The 14,007-nt window shown below is 33.3% G+C and overlaps 2 protein-coding genes across 8 annotated transcripts; one reads left to right on the forward strand and one right to left on the reverse strand.

Moving 5' to 3' along the window:
• Positions 1–4,173: 4,173 nt before the first annotated feature.
• Positions 4,174–5,983, forward strand: LOC127107984 (uncharacterized). Of its 5 annotated transcripts, XR_007795877.1 has the most exons (6): positions 4,174–4,860; positions 4,925–5,012; positions 5,089–5,205; positions 5,290–5,384; positions 5,503–5,535; positions 5,736–5,983. XR_007795877.1 is itself a non-coding variant. In XM_051045348.1 (4 exons), exons 1-4 carry the CDS (start codon positions 4,400–4,402, stop codon positions 5,329–5,331), a joined length of 708 nt encoding a protein of 235 aa, XP_050901305.1. In that variant the 5' UTR covers positions 4,174–4,399; the 3' UTR covers positions 5,332–5,437. The 5 variants fall into 5 exon arrangements, 1 of the variants encoding a protein (XP_050901305.1); XR_007795876.1 differs by having other exon boundaries at positions 5,503–5,983; XR_007795878.1 differs by lacking the exon at positions 5,503–5,535.
• Positions 5,500–7,226, reverse strand: LOC127107983 (probable ADP-ribosylation factor GTPase-activating protein AGD15). 3 transcript variants are annotated; one of them, XM_051045347.1, is made up of 8 exons: positions 7,009–7,222; positions 6,867–6,925; positions 6,699–6,801; positions 6,577–6,631; positions 6,405–6,501; positions 6,125–6,314; positions 5,754–5,901; positions 5,500–5,679 (listed from the first exon to the last, which is right to left on the reverse strand). In XM_051045347.1, coding segments are annotated over exons 1-8 (705 nt in total). In that variant the 5' UTR covers positions 7,060–7,222; the 3' UTR covers positions 5,500–5,677. The 3 variants fall into 3 exon arrangements, with proteins under 3 accessions (XP_050901304.1, XP_050901302.1, XP_050901303.1); XM_051045345.1 differs by having other exon boundaries at positions 5,500–5,901; positions 7,009–7,226; XM_051045346.1 differs by having other exon boundaries at positions 5,500–5,901; positions 6,699–6,789; positions 7,009–7,220.
• Between the last annotated feature and the right edge of the window lie 6,781 nt (positions 7,227–14,007).

The following is a 14,007-nucleotide window of genomic DNA, read 5'->3' on the forward strand; positions in this document are numbered from 1 at the left end:
GTATGTCAGGATGCTAAACAATGGATCTGACACCTTAGACAAAATTCTCTAGACTGGACAAATGACAGGAGATAAATCTGGCATTGGGTTCAATGAATCTAAACCTGAGTGCAGTCACACTGGTGGCAAACCTAAATCCAAACCTAAGTGCAGCCATACTGGTAGCAAACCAGAGATGTCACATCAGATGTCACAACTTCATAAAGGAAGACAGTAGAAAGGGAAACACCAAAGATGGAGATGTCATTACTGTGGAAAATTTGGCCACATAAAACCCTTCTGCTATAAGATGTATGGCTATCCTAGTCCTGCTCATCATCAACCTAGACCCAAACATCACAGACCTATCAACAAAAAGCAATGGGTTCCTAGGACTAATGTTACAAGTCTGATAGCTCACACTTCCTTCAGAGTTTCAGCCAAAGAAGATTGGTATTTTGATAGTGGGTCCTCCAGACACATGACTGAAAACAAAAACCTGCTAACTGGGCTTCATCCTAAATCGTTTCTTTTCATCTCTTCAAATTTGTGTGCAAAGTAAAATCATCTTGCAACCAATGTGTAGTTGAATCACTCAAGTGAATAGTGAAGAACATGAGACACGATCAATCAGAAAGATTGATTCTTGTTCATCAAAATTGATTAAGATTATCTCAAAGATTAGAGTTTAATTCCAACAATATATGGGTCATGTGATTGTGAGATTAAGCTTTATCTAGGAGTCACTAGAATCGTCCATGATTTATGGTTCTGTTTACTTATAATTTAAAGTAACAAACTTAGACTCATAGGGATTTCAACTTCAAATCTAAACAAAGCAGCATTGTTTTTTTTCAAGCTTTGATTTTCATAATTTACAATTATTTTTATAGATTTGAATGTTTGATTCTACAATTATTTTTATAGATTTGTATTTTTGACTTTGTTTTTCCTGGTTTATTTTCACATTTACACATAAGGTTTAGGAGGGATAATATGTGTTTATTATATATAAGTTTAATATTCCTTTTAATCATGTATTTTGATTTTGGGATTTATTTTGATCTCTTAATTTTAAAAATGTTCATATTGATTCTTTAACTCTTCAAAACATATCATATTAGTTATTTTTGTTGAGTTTTTTATTGCTAATTAAATAAAAAATCCTAACATGGTACATTTTAAAAAATTAAAAAATTAATATTTATTACTAAACCAAAAGGATACTAAACCTTATTTATATTTTGTTTATTTTTAATTATTTAAATAATAATATGTTTGTAGAGATAAATTGTGACTCACAAAGAAAAACTATATGATATCTAAAAAAAAATAACACATCATCATTTTGAATCCACATGTTTGAAAGAAAATAAAGATTTTTTTACCCAAATACCCCTAATTTTCAAAAAAAAAAACCCTGATTTCAAAAAAATTCTCAAACTACCCCACTTTTAAGAGGAGACGCTAGACCAATTGGCGCCAGCTCCTAAAGTTAGAGAGGAGGCGCCAATTGGATTGGCTAGGGCACATGGTGCTGCCAATCCAATTGGCGCCCATGTGTTACTTTTGAGAGGGGGCGCCAATTGGTTTGACGCCTCAGTCTAAAGTGCAATATTTTTTGTTATAAATAGAGGTGTTGTGTGAATCATTTTTCCACATCTCATTTCATCATTTTGCAAATGTGTTTGATGTTCGTCACTGCTATGGAAATATGATTTATTCGAGAGACAAACCTCAGATATTGATGCTCTTTTAGAACATCACTAATTTCGATCAACTGAAGAGGGAGCTGGTTCGTTGGTTAGATGGAAAAATACCATAAGGGGAAAAAATTAGAAGTATTGAGAGACTCGATAGTATATTTGGTTGGGTGTGAGTCAAAACTGATAAGGATGCTAGGGAAAAGATGTTTGGACGAGATGACATCAGTTTGATTGTTGTAATCAGTTAGAAATGTTATGTTTTAAGTTTGCTTATGTTATAGTCATGTTTGTTGTTAACCTTGTTGTAACAAAAAGTTAATGATATATAAAAATCCAAGGTTACAAAAATCCAAAGTTAAAAAAAGATTATGATGCAGATGTTGCTCCTCGATTGGGACAATTTTTATTATTCTGTCCTGGTTAACAACATATACTACATAGTCTTATCATTTTATCAGTCGTATCCATTTCTATTCTATTACGTGTGTTGTTTGGCTGTCCTTTTTTCTTTCTTCGCTTCTCGTCGTTGTGCCAAACTATATCACCTTCATATGGAGGTCAATATCCCTCCATTGGTAGCACTGAGAAGCTTTTGTTATACACATTCATGACGGTAATGGCCTTGTAAACATTAGATAGATGGCTATAAGCGTCCTGGCGAGTATGTGCATATGCTGCAATGACATGGGAGCAAGGAATGCGGAAGGCCTGGAACTTTCCATAGTCGCACCAACTTCTGTTTAGTTTGACAGCATATGATAAATTTGGTCTCCCGTCATTGTGGTCCATTGTTTCTTGTACATTGAAATTTTGCCTATGACGGTTAAATACTGTTACCGCGTGTGTGCTAGCTTAAATGCTCTCCTTTTTCATCACTTTCATACAACACTTACTGAATATTTGCCCAAACATTAACACCGCACTCCATCTTTCACCTCTGGTTGCGAAGGTAGAAGCCAACCTATAATAGGTTGATTTGACCAAGGCGGTTATTGGTAGATTTCTAATGCCTTTGAATACGCCGTTCATGCATTCCACAAGATTTGTTGTCATGTGGCCCCATCGACAGCCTCCGCCAAATACCCTTGTCCACTGCTCTACTGGTATGTTATCCATCCATCTTCCTGCATCTTCATTACACAGTCTAATTTCATCACGGTAATATTGAAATGACATCTGAGTTAGAGCATACCCAATATTCACCACTTTTTTGCAAAGGTTCTTATCTTTGATTGGACGCATGAAATTTTGTGCGATATGTCTAATGCAATAGACATGGGTAGAAGGAGGATCATGCCATCCGTTGTCATGGTTATTGTAAGCACTCTCAATGGCATCATGTCTATCAGAAATCAAACAGAGATTGGTTGAGCCACATGTGTTCTGAGATGTCAAAGAAAGAAACCCCAACCAATGGAACTTTAACCCATGGCAAAGCTTCGCTAGATCTGAGTGTCGCAAATGGAAGCACCGCCGTGACCATGTCTTAACTGACGTTGTGTTGTCAACTGAAGAAAAACCCAGTCGTACTTATATGGCTTGATACAGATCGGTTGGTTTTGAGTTCATCGCCGATGATATGTACCTATACGACCCACGCCAGGCAACTTACACACCAGACGCCTTAACATCTAACCCCCAACAACATTGTCAGACCGGCTACACACAACCCCCTATCCGTCAAAATTTCCATTCCACAAACATACAACCCTAACATGCTCAAACATCTGGGGTGAATCATCAACGTGGGTTAGGGCCACGGGTTCGGGTAGCTAGGGGATGTGGGACCGGAGGTCAGTTAGGTGATCCCGGTCATCAACATTAGTCTTTTTTGTGTAAACGAAAATTAATATTAATATGAATTGGTCCGATTTCGACTTTATGTATCATGTAGATTTTTTTTGAAAAAAAATTACAAAACACACTAAGGTGTCAATCCAATTGGCGTCTCCCTTTAAGCTTTACACATGAGCGCCAATTGGATTGACAACACCAGGAGCCCTAGTCAATCCAAGTGGCGTCTCCTCTTAGAAGTGGGGTAGATTGAGATTTTTTTTGAAATCAGAATTATTTTGATCTTTTAAAAAAAAATTGGGGTATTTTGGTAAAGAAATCGAAAATAAAACGATTTAAAAATAAAATAGATTTTTTTTTTGTGATTGACTTAAAATAGATTGATTTAAAAATATTTTAGTCTAATCTAAAAAAATGATTTATGTTTTTTAAATAAATTATAATATAGTGTTATGTTCAGAAAACAATACTATAATATATCACACTTTTCTTATGTTTTAGGGTTTACATTCGTAAATATGGTTTTTTCTTTTGGAAAATAAATTAAAAAAAGGTAATGCTAATTATTTTGTATTACAAAATTTTGATAAAATTAATACACAGTTTTACAAAAAATATTTCTAAATTTAATTCTTAAGTTAGCATTAGGGACAAGTTAATATTATCCATTAAAACAACTAGTATGTTTTAATATGAAGTGAACATTTTTGTTTTGAAGATAGTATCTAGTTACAGCTGAAAAGTGTTGAATATTGATAATTTATGATACAATTGGAAAAAAAATAGGAGAGCCATCATTATTGTTTCTCTTGTCAAGTTCCGTTTAAACCACATTTTATTTTCTCTTTCTCTCTTTTGTATTTGTTTTCATCTGCATATAGTAAATCAGCTATCAGAAGAAGGTTAGTTAGTGGTGTTTGATGGACACTGTTTTGGTCGGTTGTCATGTGGCGACGGCCCCATCACCGAAACGAAGTCGTACCAAAGCATCACACGAGCAGCAGGTCCAAGAAATACGTGTGTGCACCAACCGTGCTTGCCGCAAACAAGGATCCTTTCAAACCCTAGAAACACTCTCTGGTATCGCTCCTCCGAACGTCGCCGTTAAGACGTCCGGGTGCTTGGGCAAGTGCGGCGCCGGACCCAACCTGGTGTTTCTTCCCGATGGCATCCTCGTGGGTTATTGCGGGACGGCTGCTCGTTGTTTGGAGGTGATGTTTGGTGGAAGAGATGATTCCAAAACTAGTTTGGATGCGCTTGCTTTGAGGAAGAGGGCAGATGTTGAATTTGAGAACAAAAACTTTGGTGAGGCTGAGGTTTTACTCTCAAAGGCTATAGATTTGAAACCACTTGGTGGCTTACATGTCACGTTTAAATGCAGGTTTGTTAAATTTGGTCTTTCTATTTTATTCCCAAATTAAAATAATTACTTGTAGTACAATCAGGTCATTGGTAAGGCTTGAATTGGGCAACTACTCTGCTGCCCTCCAAGATGCTAACGAGGCTTTGCTATTAGCTCCCAACTATTCTGAGGTACTATAGCAACACATTACTGTTAATGATTCATTTATTCACATTACTGTGGCTGATTCATGTATTCACTTTGCAGGCTTATATCTGCCAAGGTGATGCCTTTTTGGCATTCAACAATTTTGATTTGGCACAGCAGTCCTATTTATCAGCTTTACATATAGATCCTTCCATCCGTCGTTCTAAATCTTTCAGGGTACCTAACTACCATTATTCACTTGATAAACAAATTTCATGACGGGATATTCTACTCCACTAATTATTTTTCATGTTTAAGCAGGCTCGAATAACAAAGCTTCAGGAAAAACTTGCTCCATCATAGGATTCAAAGTCTAATCATGGCCAGAGGAATACATTTTTTGTAAATCTTTGCAGGTGTTTTTTGATATTTTACTCAGCTTTATTCCATAATATTCGTTTTAATTTAATTCATTTATTATTGTACTTTATAAAAAATTGCAACTCAACAACTAAAAAATACCCTGTCATGTAGGTAGCCAAATAAGATTGGATTTTACTTGCTCAGGTAATTTAAGAGCTACAGACACATAAGTCTCTGTGTTTAGGGGATTAAAAAGAAATCTCTCCAGGATTTGCCAAAAATAAAGTACTAAGCAGCTAAATACTCCTTCCATATCACAACAGCATCTAATCTTGTTCACTGTCCCTCCTGCAAATATACATGTACTGAATTAATAACCGTCTATCTATTGTGGGAAATAATAGGAAAGATTAGAGACATACAATCAAATGTGGCCCAGCTGGAAGGAGGTATGGTTGAGAAATTGAAAAATTCAACACTCTTTCCTGGGGACTTGTCAAAATCAACGGAGGATGACGGTCTCTTTAATGGAGGTGAACTCTTCTTTTGCTTGTCCAAACAACCCCGAATCTATTTCCAGATGTAGAAATAATTGTAAGAAAACAATAGAACTTAGCATATTGGAGGATTGCAAGTGGTTTTTCAAGACCAACACAGAGTTGAAAGTTGTTTACACTAGTACAGTTAAACAGATTTAGGCTCCCTTCTACCCACAACCTTCCAATTTATATGAATGAAATAAATAACTATAAAATTCCCACACTAGATCATACTTGTGAAAAAATATGGTTACCTCACAAGATCTTGTTACAGGCGGCAAAACTTGTGCCAAGTGGTTTACAAAAATGCTTTCTTCAAGGGAAAGTCTCCTATTATTATTCTTCGGAATACCATATGGCAACTCAGTAAAGTTAACGATATTTTCAGCTAACTTTGAAGTTGATTCTAGTTTATTTTTCGAAGCCCATCTTTTCTCTACATACCTGAAATACCGTGAACAAGTTAACTTAATTTGAAAATGGAAAAGTAGCTGAAAATTGAACTATCTTGAAAATGTCTATTAGAGGTTTTACTTTGCACGGATAAACTTGTCAATTTCCAATCTACTTGTGTCAAAATTGGGTGGAAGATCTGTCTCCCAGTGCTTATTTGACTTGTCGTTACCCATAACTGCATATAAAATGCAAATCAATAATTATTGTCCAAGAAACAGATAGCATTTCATGAATAAGTTTAGTTTCTTACACTGCATGAAAGAAACTTGATCCGGCAACCATGTATCCAAAGTTGTGGACCGCACCTGGTTGTTGCATATAATTAGAATGCTCAATAGAATGATAGAAAGTGAAATATGTAACAAAGCAAACCTTTGATATGTGCACTCCAAGGCTTCTGTGAATCCCTGAACATTGCATGCAAATAAAAATCCCTAGGTTCACACTTGCCCATCTTGGAGCCCTGACATATTCACTTAATTATAGTATTTAGTGATATCATAATCAAAGTAACTAATGAGTTATGAAGTGAATATATACTTGTTCCGGCAATCAGCACATTCCCTGTTTTCAGGCAGCTTTAAAAGTCCTTCCAAGATCTGCTGATGCATTGCAGTCAAAATTTGAACAAAAAGAAACAAGTGTGTATGTAATGCATAGATGAAACAAAACAAGTTATGACCTTGGTGTGCTTGGCATTGAGCTCCTTAGAGATGGAGGCTTTCCCATTCATGTTTAAAGACTCAACAACAACAACAAGTATGTTAAGCCTCAATAAACAAAAAACTTAAAAGCAAAGCAAAAGCATAACTGATTATATATATATATATATATATATTAGTATTAATAAGAAAGACGGCATTTCTCTCTCGGGCGGCAACTCCAACTATGCTGACAACATTAAATCATCACACTCACTCACTCACTCTTTCTCACTTTTGTTTTACACCCCAACTTGGTTGGCAACACCAACACCAAATCTTTCATTACTCACAAACAAACAACTACACCTCAGACTTTATTAAATTAATTTATATTCACAGTATTTTTCACCATAAAAAAGTATTTTATTTCAAAGAATTCTTTTTTTAAAAGTGATATTTATTGTTAAATTAGTTTTTATTTTTAAAATAGAGATAATAGTCAAAGTATCTTTTCTAATTTAATTCAATTAATCATCCTCACCTTCATGTGACTTCTCACTTCTTGAAAACTATTTTCCCTAACAACCTCTTTTTTTAATACAAAAATCTCTCGCTTCAAATATACGGCTCCCTCCCAATTGCATTTAATCAATTCATGTATATATAATATTCTTTTGATTTGGGAAAAAGTGATCATATAAAAAAATGATTATAATTTTATTAAATTGTCTTTATTAATATAAATATAAAAGGAAAATATTAATAATGATGTTTAAAATATTAGTTATATGGTACAATTAATTTTTTTTTTTATGTAAAATTAATTCAGTTGATAGCACAAATACAGAAGTGCGAATTTGAATCCGCAATGTTTGTTTGGTTATCTTCATCTTAAAAAAAGTGAATTAAAGTCACTAAATTATTTGACTAAAACTTGGTTATCTTCATCTTTAAAAAAAGTGAATTAAAGTCACTAAATTATTTGACTAAAACTTTCTTTTTTTAATTTTGTTTGTGAAATTGCAACAGTTAGTAGGCGCTCATTGATTCAGACAAATTCTAGAAAACTCTAGAAATAAATTAAAAATTTTATATTATTATAGAAAATTAGTCGTGCGAAGTCAAAACTCTCCATCCAATAGGTTTTGATGAAGATAAAGTTCAATGCAAATGATCATGTCAAAAATATGGAAAAAATTTTAAGTAATGTGTGAAAAACTAGCATCAAAAGATTCAAGATTTATTTTGAAGACTAACATTGATCTTAAGTTTTTAAGGTACAAGCATGCAATATATATTGATAACTTAGTGCTCAAAATTTATCCAAATATTCATTGCATGCATGATCCATTATGTCTCACTTCTCTTTGCTGCTATACTATTTTTTCTAAATATTTTTTCAAAAATCAGTTTAGGAAATCGATTACCCCTTTTTAGGAAATCGATTTCCAATTGCCAAAATTCATTTTTCAGTTAAGGAAATCGATTCCCCCTTTCCAGGAAATCGATTTTGACTTGCCAAAACCAATTTTTTAACTCAGGAAATCGATTTCCCCCTCGAAATTTTGAAAAATTCTGAAACAGTGGCTCGTTTCAGACATGTCTTATGGACTAAACGTTTTCCAAAGATCATCAATTAACTATTGCATCTTTTCATTGAATCACACTCTTTCATAGAGGTGTCAAGGTGATATATATATATATATATATATATATATATATATATATATATATATATATATATATATATATATATATATATATATATATATATATATTCGTATTTTCAAAAATCAAAACTCACTTCTTCCATTGCAATTTGAAATCTCATACACATTCATTTTCAAACAAGTGTTTTGATCTTTGAATTTTCATTAATAATTTTTCTGCATTATTCACATATATCATTCCAGAAAATTCATCTCATATTCATAAACACTTGATCACTAATATATCATTATAAATTGATTGTTTGGCAAGAAGATCAATCATAATGATTGATACATTGTCATGTACTTTCTTTACTCAATATTTTTCAGAATTGGTTAAACATCTTGCTGTCCAGAATTGTTGGAAGCAATAGAGTTGGTTTGAGAGGATTGTATTCATATAAAATTGGTGAATCACAAGAGGTTGCTCTTGGTGATTGTATGTCTTGTACAAGTCATAGCAGATAGTAAAATCTCTTTTGTGTTGAAAGGGGACTAGGCGTAACTTCAGATTGTGAGGGGAACTAGGATACTTCCTTGTGTTCTTTATTTTTCTGCCTTTGTCGCTTTCTAAACTCATCACCAAACCAGAAAAATTAGAACCAACTTGTCTCTCAAACCAAAAATTTTAATTGGTCTTAATTCACCCCTCTCTTAGGCGCACTCTGAACTTACAATTGGTATTAGAGCAGGTTATAAGTAATCTGCTCCTAAAAGATCCATGGCTTTCGCAAACTCAAATCCTATTTTTAGAGATGGTGGCAGCAATAACAAGCCCCCACTGTTTTGTGGAGAATATTTCGATTTTGGGAAAATACGAATGAAGGCGCATCTAAAGTCTCAAGGAAAAGATGTTTGGAAAGCTGTCCTAAAAGGTCCTTTTGTTCCTACTTCGGTTGTTAATGGTGTTGGCACTCCTAAGTCCGAAGCATCATGGAATGAAGATGATGGGAAAAAGGTTCTTTATGATAGGAGAGCTATAAATCTTCTTCAAGGTGCTCTTGGCATGGATGAGTTCTTCTGCATTTCAACATGTACAACGACGAAAGAAATCTGGGACACTTTGGTCGAAGCACATGAAGGAACTATGGAGGTTAAAAGATCACGATTGAATACGTTAAGTCAAGAATACGAGTTATTCTGAATGCAGCACGGAGAATCAATTCTCAACTTGCAGAAAAGATTTGTGCATTTGACGAATCACCTGAAAATGCTTGGTAAGACTTTAACTAATGATGAATTAATCTTAAAGTACTCAGATCTTTAACTAGTGAATGGCAACCGAAAGTGACGACGATATCCGAAAAGAAAAATCTATCAACAATGACATCCACAACATTGTTTGGTAAACTCAAAAAATATGAGACGGGATTTGGTAGACTTGAAAAGCATGAGAATCTAGACAAGAAATCCAAAAGCATTGCCTTAAAAGTTGATTCCAAAGAAGTTGAAAAAGAAGACAATCCAGAGAAAGACGAACTTCATGCTTCTTGTAAAAAGGTTAGGTAAATATTTTGGTACTAATGAAAATTCTAACTTTTTAAGAAAGAAAAAATATTTTTAACAAGAAGGAAGCATCTACATCTACTCAAAACATCACTTGCTATGAATGTGGAAAGCAAGGACATATAAAGACGGATTGTCCAAAACTCTCAAAGAAAAATAGTTTCAACAAAAGAAAGGATTCAAAATCTAAAAGAGCCTACATTGCATGGAAAGATAATTAAGTGAGTTCATCTTTTGATTCCGAAAGCGAAGAATGTGTTAATCTTGCATTGATGGCCTCACACCATTCTGATGATGAAGAAGAAGAGGTTACTAATGAAACATCCTCTCATAATGATACTTTAGGTGCTATTGATGGACTTCTAAATGAATGTAAGATTTTGTATAAAACAGTGTCAACTCAAAAGAAACAAATCTTATCTCTTGAAAAAAAGATTGGTATCGTGGAAAAGAATTTTGAAATAGAAAAACAAAACTTTTTTTAAAAGGAAAAACAAAATCTTACATGCAAAATTTGTGATTCACTTGCCTTCCAAATTGTTCAATTAAAAAGAGTCATTGCAAGATATGAAAAAGGACAAGTTAGATTAAAAAATATTCTTAGCCAACAAAGATATTCAAATGATAAAAGGGGTCTTGGTTATTCTAAGTTTAATAAACTAAGCAATAGTAAAACCATCTTTGTTAAGGCAAGTGACCAATCTAACAAGGAAAAAGTGAATATAGCACAAAATGTTCATCAACATCCTAAGAAGAGATTTCCTAAAAAGAAATCATATGTTCCTAGGTATAAAATTAATTTTGTGCCTACATGTTTTTATTGTGGTATAAGTGGCCATACACGTAATGCTTACTATGTTAGAAACTTTAGTATGACAAGTGGGCATTATGTGTGGGCTAACAAAGGTACTAACTATGAAGGATCCAAGGCACATTGGGTACTAACAAAATATAATTTATTTTGTAGGTATGCTTGAAGACCACATCAAATTTATGGTATCTCGATAGCGGTTGTCCAAAGCATATGACGGGAAATATAAAATGAAAAAAAAGTGAAAGCCATTTGTGACATTTAAAACTATACAGAGATTTTTTTTTTATATTATTATAGAAAATTAGTCGTGTGAAGTCAAGACTATCCATCCAATATGTTTTGATGAAGATAAAGTTCAATGCAAATGATCATGTCAGAAGTATGGAAAAAGTTTCAAGCAATGTGTGAAAAGCTAACATCAAAAGATTCAAGACTTATTTTGAAGACTAGCATTGCGCTTGAGTTTTTAAGGTACAAACATGCAATATATATTGATAACTTAGTGCTCAAAATTAATCCAAATATTCATTGCATGCATGATCCATTATGTCTCACATCCCTTTGCTGATATACTATTTTTTCTTAACATTTTTTCAAAAATCAGTTCAGGGAAGTTGATTACTCCTTTTCAGGAAATCGATTTCCAATTTCCAAAATTCATTTTTCAATTCAGGAAATCGATTTCGAATTTCCAAAATTCATTTTTCAATTCAGGAAATCGATTTCCAATTTCCAACATTCATTTTTCAATTCAGGAAATCGATTCTTTCTTTCCAGGAAATCGATTTCCACTTGCCAGGACCAATTCTTTAACTCAGGTAATCGATTACCCCTTTTGGGAAATCAATTTCCCTCTCGAAAATTTGAAAATTTCTGAAATAGTGGCTGGTTTCAGACATGACTTATGGACTAAATGTTTCTAAAGATCATCAATTAACCATCTCATATTTTCATTGAATCACACTCTTTCATAGAGGTGTTAAGATGATATATATATATATATATATATATATATATATATATATATATATATATATATATATATATATATATATATATATATATATATATATATATATATTCAGAAATCAAAACTCACTTCTTTTCATTGCAATTTGAAATCTCATACACATTCATTTTCAAAAAAGTGCTTTGATCTTTGAACTTTCATTAAGAATTTTTCTGCATTGTTCACATATATCATTCCAGAAAATTCATCTCATATTCATAAACACTTGAGCACTAATATATCATTATAAATTATTTGTTTGGAAGAGAAGATCAGTCATAGTGATTGATACATTGTCATATACTTTCTTTACTCAATATCTTCCAGAATTGGTTGTAAACACCTTACTGTCCAGGATTGTTGGAAGCAAGAGAGTTGGTTTGAGAGGATTGTTATTATATCAACTTGGTGAATCACCAGAGGTTGTTCTTGGTGATTGTATGTCTTATACAAGTCATAGCAAATAGTAAAATTTCTTTCGTGTTGAAAGGGGACTAGGCGTACCTTCGGATTATGAGGGTAACTAGGATACTTCCTTGTGTTCTTTATTTTTTTTGCCTTTATCGCTTTCTAAACTCATTACCAAACCAGAAAAATCAGAACCAACTTATCTCTCAAACCAAATTTTTTAATTGGTCTTAATTCACCCCCCTCTTAGGCGCACTCCAAACTTATAATTGGTATCAGAGCAGGTTATAGGTAACCTGCTCCTAAAAGCTCCATGGCGTCCACAAACTCAAATCCTATTTTTAGAGACGGTGGCAGGAATAACAAGCCACCATTGTTTTGTGGAGAATATTTTGATTTTTGGAAAATACAAATGAAAGCGCATCTAGAGTCTCAAGGAAAATATGTTTGGAAAGTTGTCCTAAAAGGTCCTTTCGTTCCTACTTCGGTTGTTAATGGTGTTGGTACTCCTAAGTCCGAAGCATCATGGTATGAAGATGATGAGAAAAAGGTTCTTTATGACAAGAAAGCAATAAATCTTATTCAAGGTGCTCTTGGTATGGATGAGTTCTTCCTCATTTCAACATGTACAACGACAAAAGAAGCCTGAGATACTTTGGTCGAAACACATGAAGGAACTGTGGAGGTTAAAAGATCACGATCGAATACGTTAAGTCAAGAATACGAGTTATTCCGAATGCAGCCCGGAGAATCAACTCTCAACTTGCAAAAAAGATTTGTGCATTTGATGAATCACCTGAAAATGCCCGGTAAGACTTTAACTAATGATGAACTTAATCTTAAAGTGTGAAGACATGACTTCTCAGATGTTTTGATGACGACAAACTTCTCTACAAAGCTAAGACTGATTAACAAAAAGGATTGATCAAGATTCAAGCTCATGAACGAAGTTTTCAACCTTATGATCAAGTCTTGATGAAACGCATGAAGATTCGACTTTCAAATGGATAAGGTATAACACTTGAACTCTAGATATTTATATAGGTGTTCAAAACATGTTTCATTCATGCCATAATCATTGAAAGTATTTTTATGCATTAAACAAATTATAACACTTCACTCTTTCAGTTTGGGGTAACCAATTACTCTGTGTTAATTTCAAATATTTTTAACATTGGAAACAAGTAACCGATTATCCTTTTTGAGGTAACCGATTACTCTGAGAAAATTTCAAATATTTTTAACATTGGATGCAAGTAACCGATTACCCATATTAAGTAATCGATTACCATTGATCCAAAGGAAAAAATCAATGCATCTCTTCATGGAAACTTTTCTATTTTCTTTACCATGAACCATGACATCCTTTGGATTATTGCATTCATTTGAGGAGGTGTTTAGACATTATATAAACATCATTTTTCAGATTTCAAAATCACCTCCTTGCAAAATTTCAAATCATTTACATACATTCTCTCAAACAAATTTAAGTGTTCTTCCAAATTTTCTTAAGAGTGAAACCTTGCATAAACTTTCATTTTCAGCATCATAGTTTCATTTCATACAAAGAACACTTGTATAATTATTGTGA

This window comes from Lathyrus oleraceus, chromosome 7, assembly GCF_024323335.1.
Source record: "Lathyrus oleraceus cultivar Zhongwan6 chromosome 7, CAAS_Psat_ZW6_1.0, whole genome shotgun sequence".
Taxonomy (NCBI): Eukaryota; Viridiplantae; Streptophyta; class Magnoliopsida; order Fabales; family Fabaceae; genus Lathyrus; species Lathyrus oleraceus.